We start from the raw sequence: 25,938 nt of genomic DNA, 5'->3' as shown, positions 1-25,938 counted from the left end.
AAGAGGCAGCTGAGGGTGAATGCAGGGCCGAGAGATTTGTGTTCAAGAAAATTGTCTAGATGAACGAAGCGACTGAAGGGTGCAGATTAAGAATACATGTTATTCTTCTATATAAGAATACAAGCAAAGCTGTGTGTGTGTGTGTGTGTGTGTGTGTGTGTGTGTGTGTGTGTGTGTGTGTGTGTGTGTGTGTGTGTGTGTGTGTGTGTGTGTGTGTGTGTGTGTGTGTGTGTGTGTGTGTGTGTGTGTGTGTGTGTGTGTGTGTGTGTGTGTGTGTGTGTGTGTGTGTGTGTGTGTGTGTGTGTGTGTGTGTGTGTGTGTGTGTGTGTGTGTGTGTGTGTGTGTGTGTGTGTGTGTGTGTGTGTGTGTGTGTGTGGTGTGTGTGTGTGTGTGTGTGTGTGTGTGTGTGTGTGTGTGTGTGTGTGTGTGTGTGTGTGTGTGTGTGTGTGTGTGTGTGTGTGTGTGTGTGTGTGTGTGTGTGTGTGTGTGTGTGTGTGTGTGTGTGTGTGTGTGTGTGCCTGCGTGCACGTCCATCGAAGCTGAAGCTTAGGTAAAACTTCAGGAGACACTTGACGATGTTACCTGCGTCTGAAGAAACAGCGAGCAAACAAACGTGAAGCGAATATACAAATGCTGATTAAAGACGGAAGACAAATTTGTCATCGCAAGAAAAATGTATTGGCACGCCTGCATGCGTGAATTGGCCTATGATCTATTGGTCAGCATGCACAGCAGCGGGTAAAAGTGTGCGCACACCAAATGAGAATCCCTCCAATTATTGCAGCGTGTGCCCAGCCTACCAAACGAAGCTACAGCGTGCAGTGACAATAACGTCGCAATACCTAAATAGTCGTGGACTTCAGCTCTCACCGACTAAGAGTGCAGCCATGGCATTTACCCGGAAGTCAATGGCCTGCTACCCCGTCATGATTGGTGGCAAGATTATACCTTCGGTAACCCACTATAAGTTTCTCGGAGTCACCATCGACCGTGACTTATCTTGGTCGAAACACATCTCTGTATTGAGAAAAAAGCTGGACAGCTTTGCACAAATCATTCGACAGATTTTAGGCGCATGGAGAAGCGTTGATCATGCCCAGCGCACCATAAGATCACTTTTGAACTTTATGTGTGAGACGGGCTTAGACGGTCGTCTCTAGGACCTGTGCAGTGTGCAGTGCGCGAAATGTGTTTGTGCGATGACGTTCTGTGCGGACAACACTACTCCTGCGTGTAGTGTGTGAAAAGTGCACAACCGCGTATTGGACAACGTGTGTAAATAGTAGCTACTTGTACGATATCATAATCACCTGTCACCTACCTCTCTCTGTATCTCCCACTTCCCCTTACCCCAGTGAGGAGTAGCAGGCTAGAGACACGCTCTCCAGGCCGACCTCTCCTCCCTTCTCTTCATTAAAATCTACTCTCTCTCTCAGCCTACCGAGAGGGCCGTGTACGGGCGCGGGAACGAATTCGCGGCGACCGGTGGTCAGAGACGCTCCCGAGGCGGGCCTCTCGTCCGTGGAGAGCCGCGGATTCGTCCGGAGAGAACTGGAGTGCCAATTAAGGCGTTCACTGAATGCGCGTGCAAGAATGTTCTGAATGCGCGTGCCACATATGCTCCTATTAAAAACGTCCGTGTGCTGAGCACTGCATTGTTGCACGTCAAAGAACGCCAAACGGTCCAAATGTCACGGGTTCATCCTGGCAACGCTGGCCAATCCGGCCATTACAGCAAGCATTCCGTATTAATTGTCCGGTTGTCAGTAGCGAACTACTCATTGGAGCTTTGTTTGCGTGCTCGGAGCCTCAGCCTGGTTTACGAAAATACTAGAAACTTTCAGTAATACGGCTTGCCGGTACCTGAAACGTCGCTATTGCAGACTTCTTCCATGGCCACGAATGCGGATGCCATCCGGCCTCTCTCGCAACGATACAGCGGTGTTGTGCCACCGCTAGCATGGTATTCGCCTATTTGTTCACGCTGCGTAAAAGCACGTAATTACACAAAAGTTACTTGTACAGGTGAGTCGAATTTTCCACTGTTGAACGTAGCTGATGTCCTGACAACAGGTCACCAATCGAAATGCGACTAAGCCTCTCTAGCGCAACCTCATTCACAGAAAGGCCCTTGCTGGCTGATATGAGTTTAACGATTCTGGATGGCCGCCTGTTCACGCATTATTTTTGAATTATTCTAGCGTTTTTAAGAAAGGGAGAGAACAAGAGAGTAGGAACGGTGGCCTTCAGTTGATTTTATTTCAAAAACGAAACAAAAGAACTACGGATTCACTTTTAAGCCACACTCTTCCCAAGCCAGCTAAACCTCACTTAACGCTGTCTGCCTCTCTGCGACAAGCAAGCAGCGGAAGGAATGGCATTAAGGAGCAGCGTTTATTATCATCATAATCATCATCATAAACACCATCATCGTCATAATCATCATCAATATTTAAGTCCATTGCAGGGCGAATGCCTCTCTTAGGTCTTCGTACTCCGCTTTATGCATTCAAATTCCCTAACCTCGTCCCATCACCCAACCTTCTGCTGTCTTTGCACCTATTCAGTTGCTTTTAACAGCCAACCGGTTATCTATTCTAAGCATTACATGACCTGCCCAACCTCACGTCTTCCTTTTAATCTTATCATTTACACGCACTTGCTTTCTTAATGCGCACTTATCCGAAATTCATGACACACGAGGGCGAGAGATACGAGTCATTGCAATATTCATTCCTTTCATCTGAAAGAAAAGTGTGAAAAATTGGAGGACGCTTAAGCTTCGCCTTTAAGAGTGGAACGCGATAGCGTTATCGGGCTCCGTTCGCATCACATTTTTCTTTATGAGTAGGCTTCACTGCAACACGTGACGTGGGAAAGCCAGCTTACTAAGACCAAGCTTACGCTGATCCCCTTAAAGTCGGCTTCACCTTTAAACACAAATGCATTGCTGAGAAGTCATTTTTACAGGAGCAATTTAAGCCGTCCTATTCAAAATGTGAAGGCCCTAGGACCTTTTTTCATGATTGTATTAATTGTTTGCTGTTGCCCCGAGGCGCGCTTGTGTCCAAAATTTAGAAAGGCTTGGTTTTCAACATTCCCCTCAATGTTGCCTAGAACCGAAGAACAGCGAAACACCATTAGAATTGGAGGACGCTTAAGCTTTGCCTTTAAGAGTGGAACGCGATAGCATGCAAAGATCCCTGGTGGCTTATCAGGCTTTTTTCTCGTATATTCAGATTACAATCCGACCTGTAGGTTGTCGTGAAGTCGTACTTTACGATTTTTCTGACGGATTTTTGTTCACTAACGTTTTGCGCCACGCGGAGCGCCTGTGTGGTCGGGGTGCTTCGGGATGATGTGGTTCGGTATGATTATTTCCGCCAGACGCCGATGTTTAACGCCGACGCCGAAGCCGACACCGACGCCGGATTTTCTGCGACACGGGGCCCTTAACGCTAGCGCCCCAGCGAACATGCGATAACAAATAGAATTCCGATATTGGCATGCCGTTCAACATGTGCCAAGCATTAAAAAAATATTCAGTGCAGGCGTTAGCCTGTTGTCGCTCGCAAGCGAAATTATTGCGAACATCTTACATAGAACATTTATCACGTCTTGCATTTGCGGTCGTCAGTACAGGAAGCTGTGGAAGGAATGCTCTTTTCCGGCTACCCTTGTCTAATTGCCTCGTGTAGCTTATGGTTAGAACGTACTAGATATACTGTGGACTCCACTTCTGGCCATTGAAAGCAATGTCGAAAGCCATCTGGCCGCCGCGTTCCGCACGTCCCTCAATAGATGGCAGCAGCTGCCTGGTCCGAGCATTTCCGAGGCCCCCCGGCGTCTCCTGAGCGGTGGCCTTAGCTGCAGTTTCTCCTTGTTTGCAGGCAAAGCGGCCGCGTGGGATTTTAAAAGAAAACTTGGTTCTCGCTCTGCGCCAAAGTTACGATACTTCGGTCCTCTCAGACGACGGCCAAGTAATTCACGGATAATTAAGCTCACTAAAAATGAATGCTCAGAAAATCAATAAGGTTTATTTTCAGCGTTGCAATAAAAGCCACTATTATGTTTCCCACTTCTCTATGCATTCGCTTATCAGCTATCTGGTTTACTGCATTTCTAGGTATTGTATTGGACCTTTAAAAATGAATAAACACATTAAAAAACTTGAAGCTAAAATTACATTTAGAAACAGCTCATTAACAAACACTCACCAATAGGTTCCGTTACACATATTCTGGAATACTTTTTATGCACACTAATTTCTTTTACTGCTCGCTGCCGTAGGGCAGCGCCAATCCTACCCATTTACACACATTCGCCAAATCAGTAGCGCACCCAGGATCTCTGCCAGGGGTGGTTGACAGTTTGCCAATACCATCTAAACAGCAGTAATTTCAATTTATTCGCGGGAAATTGTCAAAAAATGCGCTTTTTGCGAGTGTGCAGACGATTACGCGTCTTACATCTTTGTTGCAGTACTCAAATGCGCAAGGAAAGCAAAGGGGTTAAACAAAAAGGGGGGTTAGGTCGGCCTCAGGGGGAGGGGTTACAACCCCCGAACATTGTTGTAGAGCAACATGCAAAACTACCGATACTGTGTTCTGTTGCCCAATACTTGCAACATAAAAGTGTGTTCCCGAGCGTGAAAGAACCCCGCGAATACACGCAACATTGCGCGTGACTGGCCGCTCGAGGCACTTGGCTGAAAACATGTCCGCTTCAAGTTTTTCACTTTCCTACATATTCATCATTGACGGTATACGGCATTCAGATCATTTATAAAAATAGGTAATTGTAATAAATTGAATGACATCAACAAAAATTTACTGGTGCCTACTGTATTTGTTTGTGAACAATATGCACTTGGTTATCTTCGCGCAGAATCACCTGTCTTTTTAAAACGCGATTCACGATAGCTGGGAGTGGGACACCCTGCGTATGTGTACTCAAAGGTTTTAAGAATAGCGCACTCAGCTGTCGCTGCGCCAAGTGCACTTGCGAAAAACCGAGCTTTCCGATGCTAACGGAAGCCAGGGAACCCAATAACACGTCGGGATTTCTCCAAAGTATACGAAGCAAACGTTTGCTCTTCATGTACATGTAGAACGTTTTATTGCAAAGGGGTAAAATGCTTAAATGTGATGCGGTAACCTCTACAGCGACATAGTTGCGCGCCAACTGCAGACAAAAGAACAAGAAAAAAAAAAGAAAAAAAAGAAAGAAGGTCTGTTTTTGTTGTAGAGTATATCTAAATTTTTTGGACGAAAGCTGTAAAGGTGTAATGCACCTACTGTTGCTAAAGGACGCTGATAAATTCTAAATGCGATGAGAAGGCATGAGTCACGTGAAAAATGACTAATGGGACAGAAGGGGATTTTCTGCCCCAAGAATGCTATACAGAGTAACTGCCGCAGAGATCACGATAAATATTTAATCTATTAATCAGCATGTTTTCTGAGTATCGTCTACAAGAGACGCCGTTCGAGTGGGGACGTAGTCCCGCGATTTCATTACGTTGCTGAAGGCGGATGCCAATCAATTGGACTCCGACGACGCAGAGCCATGCCGAGGCGGCTGGTAGTCTTCCTCGCGCGAAGGCGACGACGTTCCCGACGCAGCCGGAGAGGCGGGCGGGGTCGCCGTCGACCTGGAGGCTGGCGTGCCGATCAGCTCGGGGCAGCACCAGAAGTTGTGCTGCAGCCGGTTGATGCGCGCCACGAGGTCGTAGGTGATGCCATCGCTCACCACTGAGTCTTTCTTGTACTCCGGGTGCGAGGTGACGAAGTGTCGTATCCAGCGCGCTGCCGTCATGAGCTGGCCGGAGGCGCGCTTCTCGATAAGCTGCAGGTACTGCTCCACGGTGCAGCGGGTGCTCACGTCCACTTCTTCGATGCCAGCCAGGAAGGCGCGCACGAGTGGCACGAGACCCGGGAAGCCTACGCTCTGCTTGCCGTTCACTATCTCGCTGAGCGTCATGCGCGCCACGCGCGGCTCAGCTTGCGGGGACGCGACGTCCTCGCGGAACCACAGCGTCTCATTCAGAACGGCGTCCACCCTCTGGGCGACGCGCATATTCTCGTCCACCTTGGAGATGGGGACCACCAAGTCCAGGTCGAACGTCAGGATGGCGCGGGTGAGGAGCACGACGAACACGACGTATGCCGCGTTCTCGAATTCGGTCATGTTCAGCTCCATGGGCCGGAACTCGACGCGCCAGCCTATGTCTGTGTTGGGCGGCGGTGGCTTGAAGCGCAGCGTGTGCCAGCTCGTTGACTGCAGGTTCTCGAAGTGGTCGTAGTCGTTGTCCGCGCCATCGCCGAGCTTCTCCCTAAACAGTGAGAGCGAGTCCCTGACGAAAACGTGCGACAGGTGCATCGCAAGGCCGTGGCTAATGTTCTCGGAGCGCAGGAGCCGGTAGGCTTCATGGTTGTAGGCGAGCGGCACGTCGTTGTAGCACTCGTTGACGGCGCAGATGAAGCAGGGAATGCTGGCGTAGCGCGGCCGCATCGTGTTCATCTCGTCGTCGGTGCGGTCGTCGACGGCCATCGAGATGACGTCGAAGCGGCAGTCTCTGTCCACCAGGTAGCCGCGGAAGACTGGGCTACTCGCGCCCAGCGCCAGCATGACGGGACACACGTTGGCCAGCTGGTCGTACAGGCGCATCGCTTCTGAAATGTCGCACGCCTGCAGCGTCACCTGCAGGCAGCAGTTACCCATCCCAAATCCCATGGCATCCATGTACACGTGGTCGGGCAGAGCGGCAAGCAGCGCCTCTTGGTCCGCCCCGAGCTTCGCGAGGTCTTCGACGAAGGGTCGCGGAGTGTTCACGTCCTGAAAGATGGGCACATTTATGACGACGCGCTTGCCGCGTCGCATCCGGATGTTGCGGGCCAGCGTGCGGAAGCGCGGGTGTGCCGGGTAGATCATCTGCTCGGGCACGAACAGTGACGGCATGGTGACTGAGTTGAGCGAGGGCTCGTGCGGCGGCTGCGTGAACGCCGCACATCCCAGCCTCGGGAAGACCGTAATGCACATGATCTCCTCGTCGGGACCGAGCAGTGCGCTGACCTCGGCGCGACGCTGACGCATGTTGTGCTCGACGACGTTGCAGTGCGCCAGAGTGTCGCCGTAGGGCAGCCCGGGAACGGCCTCCATTGCGTACGCGCCGAACTCTGGGTGCCAGGAGCAGAGGCTCACGGCCATGGGCGTCTGCAGCTCGCGCTCGTTTAGCTCGTGAATAAGCTCGGCGCCTCGCAGCAGCAGTTGGACGCGTCGGTGAGCGTGGTCGAAGCGCACCAGCATATACTCGACTTCGTCGCCCCACAAGAGCCGGTCGTTGCGGCGATCCCGTGCCTCGCGGTAGAGCTTGATGAACTGCAAGATGCCCCGGCGCCGCACGTAATCGCTGCGCCGCTTGGTCTCTTCCCAGGAGAGTGGTGTACCTTTCGACAGAAGTCCCATAACCAGCGCTGGCTGTTCAAAGCGCTACTCGTGGTTCGCAGCGCGCGTCACGAACCTCGTGGCCAATGCATCTTCTTCGTTCTCCGCTTGGAAATCAGCATGCGCCCACAGAAGAGCAGGGACTCAAATAGTTGCTTAGCGGTGCAAGTAGCCAGAAATATAGTTACGGCGACGAAACAACATTTAATTGGCGTAAATATGTTCAAGAAAACGGGATGGCCACTACACTAAGTTAAACTATAAATTGAAGTACGCCGGTGCAGAAATCAGTTATCCTACAAATTTCGCCCATGTCGGAGTTAAGTTTCTTTCCTTAAACGGTAATTAAATGATGATGATGATAGAAATGCTTTTCTTAAGGGATGGGTCGACGGCCCATTATGTGGAATAGGAATGGGGAACCCATATTCAGAGCCGTCTGCGAGCTGCGCGTCTTTGTCGAAACTAAAGAGCCAGTCCAGAATGACCCTGTCAAAATCCGCCGATCCGGCCTAATCCACTCCTCGCGTAGGACGACACCCGCACCGCCCTCGGATGGCAGTACCGGTGCTGAGCGCGCGCTCCCAAAACAGATGGGCTGCGGATGGTCGCTTGGCCAGGCCACAGTCGGGATACCTGTGCGGCTCCTCGGGTGCTTCTTGGTACGCGGAGGCTGTTGAGGGGCCGGGTGCCTGTGACCGAAGGGATACGGGAAAGGAGGGCGTCACTCCAGACGTGGCCGGTATACCGCCGCCACCGCTCCAGCTCGTCCGGTGTGAGGACGAAGCCGGAGTGGAGAGTATGCAACAGCACCTGCCCCGATCTGGGAAGACCCGCGAAAAGAGGGCCTGGGTCTGTGGAGACACTCGCACGGAGTTCCCTCTTGCGTCATTTAAATGAAAAAGAAAGTCTAATCCTCCGCGAGCTGGATTTTTTATATATAATAAATGACTAATAATTTTAATTCCCCGCGCAACTGGAATTCTGACGTGCATCGTATTTACGGCCATTCAGTTTCGTTTTGCGGGTTCACAACGATGAAACTAGGTAAATTTTCCGAGCTCGAGTCCACTATACGGCTGGCCCTTTACTACCATTCTGGGGCGAGAGCGCGCAAGAATCTCGATTTCCGAGCGTTCGCTTGCGCTGTCGTGATTCGTCGGCGCCGCGCCTTCGTCACCTAACATCAGTGCGGCGGAGCGGGAGCGCACTTTGAATGCCGCCTACTCAGTGACGTAGAAGACAAATCGAACATTCGGAAAGCGAAATGGTTGCACGATCTCGTCACAGAAGGGTGCACGTGGTAAAGGGCCAGCCGTGTAGTGGACTCCAACTGCCAATTTCATAATCGTAATCATCGTAATAATAATAATAATAATAATAATAATAATAATAATAATAATAATAATAATAATAATAATAATAATAATAATAATAATAATAATAATAATAATAATAATAATAATAATAATAATAGTCACCCACCATCATCAGCCTATGTTTAAGTCCACTGCAGGACTAAGGCCTTTCCCATGCAGCGGTCTCCATTTAGTCCTGTCTTGCGCTAGGTGATTCCAAGTTATGCCTGCAAATTGTTTAATTTCATCACACCACCTAATTCTGTGCCGTCCTCGACTGCATTTACTTCCTTCTGAACGTCGGAAAGACTGTGTGAGGTGGCAGTAACAAACAGTGGCAGCATGAAATCAGTGAGAAGGAAAAGGCATAGCAAAGAGCAAAGTGCCTGCAGTGAATGGTGTGCAGGTTAATGTCATCAGCAACTTCGATGATATAGTAAAGGCAGCAGATGACTTCTATACTGACCTGCATAGTACACATATGCTCTAGTCTGGCCGTGCTACGTGGTGCGGACCGGCTTTGTCCTGCACCAGCTTGACCGACTTATAGTAGCCACATCCAACTTGCGCATTTTGTAGCGCTTTCAATAGCTCAATACGAAGCGAAGTCTGCTAAGGCGGCTAACGAGGAGCGGCCAGGAATGAGCGCGCGCTGGCAAGTGTGCGTGTAGTCCGACCTTAAATTTCGCGTGGTTTGAGTCTAGTTGAGTGTTCAAAACTAGTCGAAATTAGCGAGACCCGATGGCTACGACACCGATAAGAAGGGTGGCCAAAGTTTAATTCCTGTACGCAGGCGACCACGGCCGAACGTGAGCAGATGATAGTTGACTTCTTCGGGAAGTACGTAATTATTATCAAAATTAGAAAGCAGATTTTCGCTTATTTCAACCTGCGTATTAAACTGCGTCAATAAATATACACAGTAACAGTAGGAAGAAGCGCACTGATCCGAACACTCTTCTTGATTGATGTCAGCTATTCGCCAATAGCAGCCGCGTATGGAAATCTGCTATATTACGAAATAAAGCGTCCAGAAAAGAGTGAGGAGCAGGCTTCTGTTGAAAAGAGAGCGTTTGACAAAACGTGACTTCGCGCTTTGTTTGCGAGTTCCACGCGCTGCGCACGAGTGCAAAATTTGGCTGAGATTTTCACAGCAGCGTATGGCCATCCGCGGGCTGTATTTCTTCACCAAGCCCGAAGGGTGGTTCAGGACCTCTTTAAGTTTGCCGTGTCTGCACGCATACCATTTTCTAGCACGAAGTACAGTCACAGAAAAATGGGACGCAAGCAAGAATTTACTAAGTAGAGCACCTTTCGCAAGCAATGACTCGTTTGCACGATCTCACGCGGCTACTCATACAGGCCTTATACTAAGCGTACAAACGGAAATCATGCTGATATGACACGTATCGGCTAAAGCAGAAATAAAAGAGCACGTTCTGGTTAACCCTATCTTGTTTGCGTTTCAGTGGTCCATGACTGTACATCATAACGTCCGTCCCTTTAATTTATGGTTGCACTTTCGTCGCTTAGCCTTCAAGATAATGACGTTACTTCTAGATCGTATTTGAGCCCAAGCTTCGCGAATTGTGCAAATCGACCTTGGCAAATCTGGAACGAACAACGTCAAAACGCGGCACAATGACTAGAAAGAATATCGTTCTGTCTTTTAGCCTGCTCGTTCCTGGTTCAGTAATGTAATAATCGGCCCACTTCATAACACTTCTGCTGCCTTTTTGCGAATTGATCTCACCTTTGCTGTGAGTAATAGTGGTAATAGTGCAGCAGCTGCATCGCTGTAACTGCATGCTTAGTATTGTTGTATAGGCGGCTCTGCAGCTTCTTTTCCGTTGATATACTGATCTGCTGCCTTGCTCTACCTTTAGACTTAGGCATGAACGTTGAGACGTCAACCTGTTTTTGGTGCGATTATTAAATTGTGGGGTTTTATTTGCCAGAACCACGACTGATTATAAGACATGTCATAGCGAAGAACTCGGAAATTATTGTTCTTTAAGATGTACCGAAATGCGAGTATACGATTTTGCTCCAATTGAAATGCGGCCCGGATCGAGCCCGCCACTTCGAGATGAGCTGCGCAACGCGATGGCCACTTAGCTACCACGGCTGGTGCTCGGTGCAATCGAGCCATAACGGTGCACGCTACACCGTGCCAAAACGGCGTATCACTTGAGTGATCAGTGGTGGATACGACAGTGCGTTAAACAAAGCGATGTAGTCATTAACTGCGGGCTTCCGAAGTCAGGCAGAAGAGTCAAAAAAAAAAAAAAAGAAAAGGAAAGAACCTCCCAAAAATTAGCAAGCGTCCCTGAGCGGCGGCGGTGCTTTCGGTACTTTCACTCATCCGAGCGCTTATCTTATTGGACGCGAAGGCTACGTTTACTCGTGGCGCTTGGCATGGTTCACAGTTAAGCACAATAGAATCTGTGATGTTTCAGTGCGCCTTGAACTGTACCTTTGGTCTTTGGCACGCGCCACCGGTGTATTTACGTGACGGGAGTTCAGCACACAAAAATAATGTATAGCGTGCTTTACTAAGAAAACATAAAGAACGAAAGGGAGAAAGTTCTGAAGAAACTTTTGTTTCAGCTGTAGTAGTGTTTTCAAACGGCGTTCCTTCCTCCGATTTTGCTGAGTGCTTTTTCATCTGTGCCACCAAGTAAGCGATTGCGATAAGAGCGGGCGCCAGACATCGTACGGACTAACGAAGGATGGCAAGAACAAATGGAAATGAAAACCGAAGATACGGGTCAAGAACGTTTCTTTTTCCACAAGAAGTAAAACTCAAATAATTGGACTATAATTTTAATCTCCGCAAGAAAGATAGAAAGACATGCGCATATTGAACAGGTGAGAAAAGCGACAGTAAGATGTGTGACCGTATTCACTTTCACGACCGCTTGAGCTTGTCATCACTTTATAGGGCACCTTAGTCACCCCCCCGCTCATACCTCTCGGCTTATCCCCTACACCTTCCCTTCTGTATTTGCAGGATAAACCAGCTGAAGAGGATGTGACGAAATCAAAGTGCGGGTTTAACGTTTTCCGTCCGCACTTATTTTGACTCCTTGCAGTTGCCGGGTAGGCTGACAGGACGGCCAACAGGAACGCTTAAAGTCAATGAATACCCGTCACTATAGCTGGACAATGCACTGGATGTCGCGTTACGCGAAAGTGAACTAAGGTATTGTAAGACTTGGAGCCTGAAGAAGGCCGCCAGTTTAGCGTCGAAGCAAAAACTGATTGCTTATACACAGAAGTGAAAACAAATATGCCTAGATGACTTGGTCTTCGTAGCAACGACTGCACGTTTTGACGTGAAACGTCTTTGAGTTCGGTCGGCTTCGGGGTTCGCTTGCTAAAACCGCATGCAACGAAATCATGTAATACTATTATTGCTTATATATCTTTGCGACTGTACTACTATTCTAGTACGCTGTAACTGTACTACCCATGCGTCTAACGTTTGTGTCGTTGTGTAGAGAAAAAAAAAGCTGTTACTCGATCATACATGTGTCGCGTGACGCAATCAGACCGCTGAGCATTCAGAGAGGCATATCTCGGCACTATATACGTTTGTCGATCCGACAGGGGGTGGTCGCGTTTCAGAGCGCTCACTCTCCCATAATAAGTGTAATCCACCAAACTCAAGCCTGTGCTCCTCAGCAGTTATAAGGCTTACAAAGGTGGCATTTGTTGCAGAAATCTCGTGTATAATTGCTCGCCTGTGGCGTGCCCGAGTTCGGCACGTAGGGCCTAGAAACAGCGTGAAGTAACTCGGGCAACAAGGCGTGCCGAACCACGCCCACCACCTTTGACCATGGTGGGCCCACTACGAATGGGGAGTGAGTACGATTACAAGATTAGACCGTAGGACCCCCACTAGCTGTATCATAAGTCAAGCATGTAAGCTTTGTTGAGCGTGAATACATTTGTATTTGGTAACGTCATTTCTGTACCCTCCGCCGCGTTGGCGTAGTGGCTTTGGCGTTGATCTGCTAAGACCGAGGGTGCAGGATCATGGGGGTGAAATGCAAAAACGCCCATGTACCACGGATTGGGCGCGTGTTAAAAACACTAGGTCGTCAAAATTAATCCGGAGTCTCCCGCTATAACGGGCCTCATAATCATATCTTGGTTTTGGCACGTAAAACCACATAATTAAAAAGAAAATAGTTTCACCCGAAAGGCGAAGCATCAATTGAGATAGCGAATTAGTAGAGAGCTATACGGCGTGAGGATAATAGTTTTATCAGCTGTATAAACTTGGACATGCAGCAGCACCAGCAACGCCCAGAACTGTTGTCGACGCCGTCGGCGTTTTGCCCGCGTAAGCACCGAACGCGCGCGGCGTTGGTGACTGTTGCCGGTGCCTCTGGGGGCGGCTCGGAGGTTTTCGACGAGATCAGAACGGCACACTCGTCGAGAAGCGTCGGAAGTCTTTACCACGTTCTCGCCTCGCAACGTTCTTATATAAATACGCATTTGGTGCCGCAGCTAAACGTCGCCTCTCCTCCCTCCCTCCCGTCCCCCATGGCCTTTCGCGTGACGGAAGAAGTCGCGTTTGCTCTATATGTATGGCGATTGTAAAGGAGGAAAGAGACGCTTAATTCTGCAGCCCTTCAGGGAGCACGCGCGTTTGCTCTGCGCCGTGCGTTCGCTCCCCGTGATAGCGCGCGTCTCTCGCGCGCTTTCACTCGCACATAAAGCATACGGCGCGCGGCGAGCATTTCATCGCCGTTTGACGTCATACTGAACCTCACGGTGACGGCGACGGCAGAAATCCACTTTGAGCGTCCATATAATTGCTATCGCAATAACAGAAAATACCCTAGTGCGCATACACCACCAGCAACAAGACCATGACGTTTCACGTACCCCACAGCGGCTGCGATACAGCCTATCCGATATTTTTTTTCCTTTGTACTACTGAGACCAGAAAATGCGAATAGAGCGTTGGGAGACTTTAGAGTTTTGGTGAGTCTTCGTCAAACAACGCCAGACTCTCCAGTGTGCCTTGAGTACACTGGATGATCCGCCTTTTACAGAATCAATGCTCCTGGGAACCTGGTCTCCAAGCTCTTCTGCCCAGAAAGCCACACGTTAAAGTAGTTATGGCTTGAGTGCCCGACTGTAGATACTCTACGCCTTGCATAATGTGTGGGATTGATCTGAACTCATGACTTCTCTTTCTGTCTTTCGTTACCCCGTAACCACGTTTATGATAGCAAACTGAACGAAGTGTAGTTAACCTCACTGCCTTTCCTTCCTTTCCTCTCTCTTTGGCTCTCTCTCTATTTGGTGAGACTTGACGCCGACGAAGATGACCTGCAAGTACTCTAGAAACGATGAACATTTTGTACGAAACGAACCAAAAACAAACAGGTTGGTGTCGCGTGACATGTGATGAAAGTGGCTTCTTGTTGCTATCTGACGTATGTTATAGCGTGTTCTTATGCTCCAAACAGTTACAGTTAGTTACTTTTTTGCTTCAATGCATAAAACGACGTTTTGTTAATAAGAGAGAGAGAGAGAGCAAGGAGAGGAAAGGCAGGGAGGTCAACCAGACGAGCGTCCGGTTTGCTACCCTACATTGAGGGTAAGGGAAAGGGGGAATAGAAAGATGCTACGGCTACAACTGCCATCTATAGCCTTTCCCGCGGCGAACAACCTTGCTATGCCGTTTATGGCTGGGTGTTCTCCTATCGTATAGAAATGGCCGAGAACCCGAAGTGCGACTCCTGTAGGTGCGAGGAAACCATCGAGCACCTATTGTGTACCTGTCCTGGCTACGACGTACAACGCCTCTCTCTCAGGACAACTTTAAACCGACTGGACTCGAGACTGTTCTCCGAATCAAATATACTCGCATCGTGGCTACACTGTTCACTGGCACAAAAAGCGATTCGGGCTCTAGTACACTACTTGAAGTGCACCGGTTAAAAGACTGCTTATAGTGTCCCTGTACCCATGTGTGCGCAGTACTCACTCTCTCTTTTCCTACTTCTATTTGTTAATACAGTAACTGGAACGTCAATGCATTTCTCCGCAAAGTTAGGGAAATAATATCTCGAAACTGGTGTCATCCAGAGAATTCGTACAAAGTGGATCCGTCTTGCGAATTCCACGGCTAGAATTTGTAACTTTAAATATGGGCCATAAGGTAATTACTTAAAAAAACTTAATTAGAATTTTTTAATTAGTCGATTATGCATTACAATTTTTTTGTAAGTAATGTCCGCCTCTTCGAGTAGACCAGCTCATGAACTAGAATTGTGCTATCTGCCATAGGCTACCTTTAAAAATTTTTGGAAGTGTTCGCTGAAACACTCTTATATTGCTACTGTAAATGCAATATACATGGTGTTTTCTTAGCTGCAACAAATCTACTTCTAATTGACGAAATTACTTCAAAGAGAAACCAGAATGCCTTTATTAATAATTAGCAGAATTATGCTAATTCATTAACTTTCTGAATAATTACATTACGGCACATATTCCAATCTACGAATTATAGCCGGTGAGTTCGCAAGGCGTATCCATCTGGAACGAATTCTCAGGACTGTACCAGTTTCGATATATTCATTTTCGAAGTGACCGACGAAATTCATTGGCGTTCCAGTTACTTTTGTTAAGAAAACGCTGTTTGATGCATTGAAGCACAAAGGTAACTGGAACGCCAATGCATTTTGTCAGGACACTTTGAAAATTAATACAGTCCAGATAATTCGTTCCAAGTGAATACGCCTTGCGAACTCACTAACTACAATTCGTAGATTAAAATATGTGCCGTAAAATAATTAATTAAAATGTTAATTAGCGTAATTAGCTTAATTATACATTTAGTCATTTAGCTTGTTTTTCTCGTAGAAGTAATGGCCGCCTCATCGAGTAATTGACATCAAGGTTTACAATTGTGTTACCTGCCGCAGGCAATTTAAAAAATTTGGTGCAGCTGAAAAAGCACCATATGCGCGCACCCGCGCGCGCGCGCGTGTGTGCGTGTGTGTAGGAGCATTTATTATATATTCATTTGTTTCGTCTGTTCATTTTCATGAAAAAGCGCTATATTGCTGGTCGTGTCTGATACGGCCTTCAGTCGAGAGCTCTTCTGTTGCTCACATCGTCCCCACATATGTTATCCGCCGTGCGGTGCATGCAGACACGTAAAGTGAAACAGGAGCAGCCATAGTCGTTCGAATATGCCCACGTGACAAGAGACTCAGTTGTCGAGAAAGAACGTTTTGCCCAACGACATCGTAACCGTCCTTGCGAGGACATCCGAGATGCCAACACGCGTGTGTAGTAAAGAAATGCGACCTAGTGAAAGCACCTGCGATGTTTTATGTGCAGCCGAGGCAACCTCTATTACAGACGGGCTTCTCGCGCGAGTGCCCTGCGCCCGGCTGCTCACAATGCGCAAGGCCACTTGTGTAAATAATGAGCGTCCGTCGAACGGTTCCTGCTTTTCGCCTCTCGAGTCAAAGCGACGGGGGCGAACCAGCGAGATAGCAAAGAAAAACAAAAGAAGAAAAAATGAAGGAAACAAAAGAGAGAGAGAGAGAGAGAGAGAGAGAGGCGCGGAAAGTTGCGGACGCACTACGAGAGGAGCAACTTGCAGACAGCGGCGCCCATAAATGAACCGTGACGCACCTGAACCCCGCATCCGGCTGCACGCCTTTATTTCCATACAACACTGGCCGGAGGCAACGTCCACGGTGTGCCGTTGCTAGTCGAACGCAGTTTATTTATTATCCTCGAGGTAAAGCCCCGAGCGGCGCGCGTGCACTATCTCGCACGTTGTATGTTTTCGCGTGGGCTTTACAGTGGCGATAAAACTTGACTGATGCAGCTTAGGCCTGTAGCTTTAGGCATAAACGGTAACTAAGTTTCAAAAAAGCATGAGCGACATTTGGAGGAATCGCAACCATGCAGAAGAAACAAAGCCGGACAATTAAATGGAGTGACATTAGTGTTCGCGACGACAAGAAATACCGTTATGAAGAAAACAGTGCAATAAAGAACTCATGCTGAAGCAGAATACAGATTATCTTTTTTCTTTTTCTCTCTTTTTTTCTCATTTTTTGTCAGCGTATTAGTATAACCCGCTGTGGTGGCCTAGTGCATATGGTGTTGCACTGCTAAGCACGAGATCGCGGGATCAAATCCCGGCCACGGGGGCCGCATTTTGATGAGGGCGAAATGCAAAAAACTCCCCTGTGCCGTGCATTGGGTACATGTTAAAGAACCCCAGGTGGTCCAAAAAAATCGCGGGTCCCTGACTACGGCGTGTCTCATAATCAGATTGCGGTTCTGGTACGCAATACCCCAGAATTTAATTTAAATTTAGCGTATGATTGTATGAATAAACGATGTCAATATGTTCGCGAACAGTTCAGAAATATACATCTGAAGCATTCCAGTATATTATTTTCGATCCGATTTTCCTGCAGCGTAGATGTACATTTTTAAGAATGTGGAGGCCCTCCTGTTTTAGAATTTGTAGTAGTCACGATTCAGCGAACTTCGGCGAGCTTCAGCCACGAACTTCACGCTGCATCTTCTTTGCAGCGAAGCGTTTTCCTGATAATTTAATACAATACTCAAAGGTGTAGAATGCCGTTTATTTGATTATTAAAGCTTCCGACAACACACTTGTTTCTATAGCGGTCGCGTTCCATCGTCGTGTTTGACTTGTCGAAGTGCGCAAAAACGCTCTGCGAAGCTTCCTTCAGGTCTGTGCGGTAATGTTGATGCATAGTTGACTAGCTAATTTAGAAGCATCCTATACGCTGTCGGGTGCTCCGGCTAACAGTAGCAGTACGCCTGATAAAAAAACGCACGGAAAGCAGAGCGCACTCGCACTCTGCTTTCCAAAAAGATAGTAAAATATAAGAGCACATCCGGCTATCTGTACAGTGTCTTTGATTCCATTGACGCAATTGCTGCGAACAGCCGGCAGCAGCTCTCAGGCGTTTGCTGCTTTTCTTTTAGGAGTCCGCTGCTTTTCAAGCACCATCTCTTGCATGAAATTTTCGAAGAGCACGCGCATCGACTCACTGGCTGCTTCTTTTCGGGACTTCTGGCCTTCCGGCTTCGGTCAGTCGATGCGAAGACCCCGGCCGCGGCTATGCATCGTGTGCGGCCCGATGGCGAGCGCCTTCGGTTTTCATAGCACCATAACTGCAGCACTGATAGCGAGAGCATCTATGCGCACTGCCTTTTCATCTCTGGTCCACTGCGTCAAAGCTACTTAATTCCTTCCCATTGGGCATCGTTATGCGCAGTTCGCCGAATCTGCTCAGTTGGTAACAGACGCGTTCTGCTCATTTCCTAGCTTATGGTGGTCGGCTATCTGTGGTATAATAGTGACAAACAAGGATAAGGTGCCTCGGAGAGGCTGGCCAACATTTCGATAGGAGGACCTATCTTAGGTCCTCCGGCTAACAGTAGCAATGCGTCTGATAAAAAACACACGGAGGTCCTCCTGTCTAAACGTCTTTTTGAGGCATCTTATTCCTGTTTGTAACTTTTTTATACCACAGTGTGCCGCTCCATCTGTCGGCCCCTTCTTGATAATGGTTGGCGATATATGAACTTGTAGTAGTGTGTAGAGCGCTGGTATGATTCCCCACACCACAGCGCGATTTCTTTAAATCCTGTTGTATCAAATTATTGCGAAAGGACGAACGGTGACGTTCAGCCCACTCCTGTATATAGCTCATAATTTCTGATCGCAGTGGAACAATCTTACACACATATACAGAACATGCACCGGTATATATAGGCATTCATCTGGGCAGACAGATTGGATTACCCACCTGTCCGTTTGTCAAATTTACACGCCGTGTGTTAAAGAGCTCGGAGATTTTTCAGCGCTCGTCGCCAATCGACCATATATGCGCTGGATTTGGTCACGGCTCCTCGCCAAGAGCCCATCCGCGTGTACACGAGACGAAGAGCGGTGCACACGCGCACAACTTGAGTTCCCGCACATGCAAGCAGTGGTTTAGTCGTCTACTCACGCACAGTATTGAAATCCCCCTAGTTCGTGCTGCATACGGACGGCCACGATGCACGCTTTTCTGCGCACCTGTGCGATCCTCACACAATTTAAAAAGTGCGGGGAGAAGGTAACAATTACGACTACGACTACTACTGCTACTACTACTAATACAACGATAAATCACGCTCCGTTTTCTTTAAGTTCGGATGTTCTATCTACTCATTCGCACTAAATATTTGTTGAAAAGTGCCGAGTTGAGAAAGCGTGCTCACTATATGCCGCGACCAACCTGCAACTGGGTTCACCGTGAAGCGTGCACCGCTAGAAGCGATCGCTCCTGCTCTTTTTTCACGGATTTCTCATCCATTTAAACTGGAGTGTGTGTTGTATGAGTGCCCGTACTTCTTTGCACGAATGCGGGGAGCTCCGTGGCGCATGGTCGAAGCGCTAACCGGAGGGAAGCGCCTGCCGCCACAGTGCCTTACGACCATGAGTGCAGCTCTCGCTTGGCTGACCGCCGCACTCGCAGTCAGTCAACTCAAGGCTGGCACGTATACTGGGAGGGGGAGAAGAGCATCGACAGGGCCTTCGGAAAAACCGGGAAGACGTGGCGCCGGCCGCAGTTGTGGCCGCAGCACAACACGCTCGCGCAGGAAAGGCGCTTTTCCTCTGACCCAGTTGCCGGAACCGTTTGGCGGCTCTCGAGGCGCCGTAAATTCCGAAGACCCAAGCACTCGGCCTTCGTCACTCTCAACCCCGAGCGCGCATAACTGTGCGGGATAAGGGAACTGTGATGTGCTCGGTTTATGCGGCACCTATACATACGTCTGTCTACAGAACAGGCAGCTTTATCAATGAAATTAACTGATAGGGTTCTACGTCCCAAATTGACAATCGAGCTGAGATCTCCGCTTTAATTTAGACTACCATGTACTCTTTCATGTGGACACAAATGTACAATACATTAGCATTTTAGCATTCCTATTTGATCGCAATGTGAAACGGCAGAACGCCATCGCCTGCCGTCTTATCGAGAGCTTCGCTTATAGCAAAACACAGACATCAACACGCTGTTAACGCAGAGATGCCGTGGCTATACTGACGAAGCGCAGTCGGAAAAGAGTGGCATGCATAAATGATTTTTTTTTCTTGTTCCTCGAACGTCGATTCTTTGTCACATTATTTATAGGGAAGTTTCCGAATATGGGCGTGCGACTGGAAAAAAGGGGTCCCTTAAATAGTTCACAAAATAAGCTTTTCATAAGTTGTGGACCACTCAAGGCCGTCCAGAGGGCCCAAGAACTGGCGGAGCGTCACCACGTTCCCGTCCCGACTTGGACGTCGCCTACGGTGTCGGTCGGAGGAGCTCCCCGCGTGGCATCTCCAACGGCTTAAAACTCCTCAGGACCTCGATAAAGTTCTTGACCGACCGACCGACCGACCGACCGACCGACCGCAGACACGTCGCGTAGTTCCAGTACTGCGTAACGCTTTTTCACCTCGACCAACCGTCCGAGAATGCTCCACTTGGCATTTTTAAGATGACATCGCCCTCGGACAAATGTGAGCATGTTGTGTTGTTGCTCGGGAAGCCAGTGCACACACTCCATTTGGCACCCTGACGTGTCGCAGGTGCGCATGCACGCTGGGTGCACCAAGGAGAAAGATGCTTGGCTGCCGACCCGCCACCATAGTTATTGGTTTAGAGAGGAGTGAAAAGGGAAAGGTTGGCTAGACTTCATGAGCTCAGTTGGCTATCCTGCTCTGGGATCAGAGGATGAGTGGGGCAGAAGAACGGTTCACAGTACGCACACGCTGAAGCGTTCAGCGACCCACCGTGGTTGCTTAGTGGCTTTGCCTTACGCTGCTAAGCACCAGGTCGCGGGATCGAATCCCGGCCGCGGCGGCCGCATTTAGATGGGGGCAAAATGCAAAAACACCCATGTACGGTGCATTTGACGCATGTTAAAGAACCTCAGGTGGTCGAAATTAATCCGGAATCCCCCACGACGGCGTGCCTCATAATCAGATCGTGGTTATGGCAGGTAAGACCCCAGAATTTCTAAGCGTTCATCGTTCAGTCGTCACGCCCGGCTTGACAATGGTAATTTCGGTCCAAGTAGCATCACGTCATAAAGCAGAGTGCACAGGCCTGCTATCTAGGAGGCGTTGAATGAGGCCACCACGGCACGAATTGAACCTGCGACTTTGAGCTCAGCAGCGCTAGCTACCTAGGTCTGTCAGCTGAGGTTGCGAGATAGTTTAAAGCTGTAAGCGTCAGCACTGCCGCATTCGGGGCCTCGTACTTAAGATGATGTTTAAATACAATTACGAACAAAGATAAGAAAGAAAATAATAGCAACGCACAATAACACAAAAAGCAAGAAAATGAAGCCCAGATGATCATAGCTCAAAGCGTCGTGGCTGGAAAATTAAATTACGGGACTTTTGAGCGAAATTGTTTCAAGTATTGTACATTAGGCCAACGATGACTACAGACTTGTCGGAAATGGAAGTGCAATTTTTACCATTGCGAAAACAAGTGGCGTCGGAAGCGCATGAATTTGTGTGTGCTTATCGGAAGGCTTGCGCAGTGGTTCTCGGTTTTTGGCGCCGTCGCCTTTCTGGCGCCAATATTCGCGTTTTTGTGGTGTCTTTACTCGGGAGACGCGTGAGCTAGAGCTTTTCTTGCACGTTGTGGTGACCATGGTCGCATTGCTGTCATTTCACAGCACTGTAATGCGCCAACAGATGCGCCGCGTTTCCTGTGGATCCTTGAGGTTCTGGACTTATTTAGTCAGAATACGGGTATCGAAGAAAATGAATGTGTTCGAACACATACAGGGTGCCCTACAACGTCCAAAACGCAGCGATACCAATACCCTCATCTCTCGATCTTAGAGGGAAGGTATGCCTCTATCAGGAAGAAATGCGCGCAGAGTTTTCACACGTTTCAAGCTGTAATGTCCTTGCTAGCACTTGCAGAACAGCGCTAGTAGACGCAGACGGAGGACAAAAAAATGAAGAAAGTAGTACTTATGGTCACAAGTCGCAGGGCTGGACTAAAAAAAAGTACGCAGAAAAAGTAAAAAGCCGCACCGAATAAAGCGCAATAAAAAAAAATGTCAATCCGGCCTTGAAAGTAAGAAAAAAAGAAACACGACGAGAAATTAAAAGAGGATCACGTTCCAAGATGTGCGAGTCCGCCTAGAGCGGGTTGAAAGCTGCGCATCCTTTTGCAGTGTGTGTGTGTGTGTGTGGGGGGGGGGGGGGGGGGTGTTGGCGATAGCGGCAGTCGAAGACGTGCCAGAGCGTGCGGATTAAAGCCGGCTTGTCCCCGGTTAGAATTGCTAATGGCGAGGGTCCCTAATCAAGGTTCGACTCGCGCGCCTCTATGCCAAGTGACAGATTTTTCTTCGCCATCTTCTACGCGCAGATCTGGACAGTCACGAAATGCCCAGAGTTTTTCAGTCGCACTGTAGCGATGACACTTCACCCGAGTTCGCGATACATTCACACACTGCCACTGATTTTCCGAAGCTCTCGATATATATATATATATATATATATATATATATATATATATATATATATAGGACAAATACTGCGTCTATCATCGATTAATAGTCATCATCACCTATTACCAATAACAGGGGATCATTTGAGGTCACCATTACCTTAATTGGTTTCCGCAGGTGGTGCAACAGGGACTAAGTCTTCGGTATAATTGACAGTCTTATAATTGCAACGCAAAGAACAAGTAAATTTCGCTGCAACTGTTGGCTGAAGCGCCTTGGTTCACTCAACGAACATGCGCGCACAATAACCACGCAAGACTGATCGTCAGTTATAAATCCGGTTTATTTATGACTGATGACAATCTATTTCACTACGCAATGCAGCAATCTTGCGTCGAGAGAGAGAGAGAGGGCGAAAACTGATGGGAAGTGAGAAGGCCGACCTGAGGCAACGCATGACGTCGACAACCACTTAGAGTATACATGTATACTATGTGCCTCCGTATTGGTGTTATTTCTGAAGTGGTGCCGGCGCATCTGCTTCGCACGCCGTAATTACAATGCTATATTTTATTCCGGAGCACGTTGTGCCTGATTATGTAGCGACACGCTTTAGCGCGGCACACTCGACCCGTTATTACATCGCGGGAGCCGCGCGACCAGAATTCGATGCGCCGACGCCGTTTAAGAACCACGGCGTAAGCGTTGCGGTTCTGCAGGCGGCTGACGCAGAAATAGTGGACTCGAGTCAGCTTCTTTAAATCTTCCTTACGATTATAGTTTAGCGTTTTGAAGAAAAATGAATAAAAAGCCTAAAAAGGTACACTTATATATATTGTGACAACTCAGGCTCGTAGCCAGGAATTTTTTTCGGGGGGTGGGGGCACTTGCTGAATGCCTTGACTATTTGAGGAAAGCATCTATTGTTCGGTAATTATTTTCGGTAAAGATTACAGTATGTAAATTATGTGACTTTTAATTACTATTTTATTGATAGGTAACTGTCGGGTGCGGCGTCCTCTGCTCTTTTGTGATGCTCCGGGTCGCTTACGCGGCGGCCCGTTCGGCCGATGTACTGAGCGCCGTAGGACACGGAAAGATCTGCTCAGTCTTGCACATGATGAGCAGCTGTTGACAATTTTCTGTGTGCAGCGGGGTATCGGGAGCCCTACTGGAGAACACCCCCTCCCTCCATCAAAATTACGGGGGGCGGGGGGGCTACACCCCCCCCCCCCCCCCTGGCTACGGGCCTGGTGACAATATTATGTGCGCAGTGGGTTTACGCCTCAACAGGATGTGTACGTATGTGTCGGTACGTATGTGTCACGGACACCAACCCTAGAGGGGCGCCATGGCAACCGACAGTACGTGTCACAGATATCAACCACAGAGGAGCTCCATGACCACGTGAGGGCTCATTTACGTCCGAACAACGACTTGAAGAACACCCTCGCCCCCGCAGGTTTGCACGCAGACCGACCGTTCCTCATGTGCGGCAGGCTCAGCCACTCTGCCCTGCTACCCACCCTCTTTATGGCTGAACGCTTCGAGGAGCAGTTCATCGATCGTCGTTTACCTGTGTGCTACAGCTGCGGCGACTTGGGTCGCATTGCCAGATACTGCAATTGCCGCCAACCACCGAGGTTCGACTGATCGACGATATCTAGGCGGTACCGCGCTCCACTTGCTGAAACGTACTCGCCCTCGCAGACATATCCAAGAAGCATCCCTCACCAGCACCCGGAGACGCTGCGGAACTGTTCTTCAGCATCCGATCGCAGCTTGACACCACCACCCGCTCCTCGCGTAAGCCGATCACCGTCTCCGCGGCCCCGGTATCCGTCGCCACCTCCGGAAAACTAGTCAGCGCGGCCGTTGGAGGTGAGGTCGCTGGACAATCTTCGATGTCGACAGAGATACCTCCACCCATTTGTACGAGGGTTATTCAAAAAGTAAGGGCCGTTTGCTTATATTTAAGTAGTTTACATGTCAGAATAAATTTTATTTGTGCAGCGTCATCTGTTAATTCTCCGCGAAGGTAATCAAGTTATTGTTTTGGCCCAGTTGTCTGCTTGTCGGGGAATGCAGATGACCTTGTCAGCGAAAATCGTTGCTCCCGCCGGCTGTGGAGTGTAAGCTGTAATTCGATTTTTGCATGCAAAATGATCATCAGCTTCTCAAGTTCATGGGGAGTTGTGCCTAGTTTATGGACCTACAGTGATGAGTGAAGGAAATGTCAGAAAAGGCTGTCGATATTTCGAATATGGCCGTACAAATGCGCACTATGAAGAGCGGAGTGGCAGGCCCAACATCCAGACTAATGAAACTGTTCAACAAGTGCACCGGTAATTGAGATTGGATCGACTGATTGAGATAACTGACAGTTAGCGGTCTGGCTGATAAATTTGCTCTTGTAGGACGCATTACAATTTACACGATTGTAACTGAAAAGCTCGGACATCATAAAGTGTGCGCAAGGTGGGTACCAAAAATGCTTACCGACCAATTCAAACAGCAAAGAATGTCAAGTGGACGAGCGTTTTTGGACTGCTACCGACAAGACGGAGATGAGTTGTTTTCGCACATTGTTACAGGCGACGAGACTTGGATACCCTACGCCACTGCAGAAACAAAACAAGTCAATGCAGTGGCGCCACTCCTCTTGACCCAAATCGAAAAAAATTCAAGCAATCTCCTACTCGAATCAGAAAATGATGGCTACTGTTTTTTGGGCCGAAAAGGGCGTTCCTTTGGTTGATTTCATGGAACGCGGGACCACAGTTACAGCTGACGTATTGTGCGAAACACTCACCAAACTGAGACGTGCGATCAAAAATCGACGGTGCGCGAAACTGTCGTCTGCAATTGCCCTCCATGACAACGCACGTCCTCACACCGCTGCCCGAACCAAGGAGAAGATTCAAGATTTGGTTAGAACTTTTCGATCTCCCAGCCTGCTGTCCCGACCTTGCAATAAGTGACTATTTCCTTTTCTTACACTTGAAATAGTGGCTTGGGGGACAATGGTTTGCACACAACGAGAAACTCAAGACCGCCGTTGTCAACTGGTTCAATTCCCAGGCGGTGAACTTCTATGCAGAGGGAATAGAGAAACTAATGCAGTGGTACTTAAAGTGCTTAGAAGTTAACGGTGATTATGTAGAAAAGTGAAGTAGGTTTGTACTAAACTAAACAGCCAATAAAATCTTTTACTAACAAATATATATATTTTTAGAACCAAACGGCCCTTATTTTTTTAATAACCCTCGTATGTTTAAGAATAAGGTGTCCGTACTAACTGACGGAGTTTCATCAATGGCCTTAATGTACACGGGAGCAACCGTTTCAGTTATGAGTATTCCGTTTAAAAGCCTCCTAAGACGAAAAGTGATGTTTCGCTGGGACCGTGCCGATATGTTTTGCGGAGTGAGTGGGGAGTTGTTCCATCCTGTCGGGGTGTGCAATGTAGACGTTATCTTGGGTGGTGAAATATTTAATGCAGAGTTCGCTGTTCTACCTCACTCTACGCATCATCTAATCCTGGTCTTTGATTTCTTGAAACTGTGTGGTGCCACTGTCGGCTGCGGAA

The 25,938-nt window shown here is 48.4% G+C and overlaps 1 protein-coding gene across 1 annotated transcript; it reads right to left on the bottom strand.

Annotated features, from left to right (window-relative positions):
* Positions 1-5,498: 5,498 nt before the first annotated feature.
* LOC119461931 (glutamate--cysteine ligase catalytic subunit) lies at positions 5,499-7,467 on the bottom strand. Its single transcript, XM_037723295.2, has one exon. It carries the CDS (start codon positions 7,465-7,467, stop codon positions 5,542-5,544), a length of 1,926 nt encoding a protein of 641 aa, XP_037579223.1. The 3' UTR covers positions 5,499-5,541.
* Between the last annotated feature and the right edge of the window lie 18,471 nt (positions 7,468-25,938).

The sequence above is a fragment of the Dermacentor silvarum genome, chromosome 8 (genome assembly GCF_013339745.2).
Source record: "Dermacentor silvarum isolate Dsil-2018 chromosome 8, BIME_Dsil_1.4, whole genome shotgun sequence".
NCBI lineage: Eukaryota > Metazoa > Arthropoda > Arachnida > Ixodida > Ixodidae > Dermacentor > Dermacentor silvarum.
This window is presented reverse-complemented; position numbering and strand designations above follow the sequence as displayed.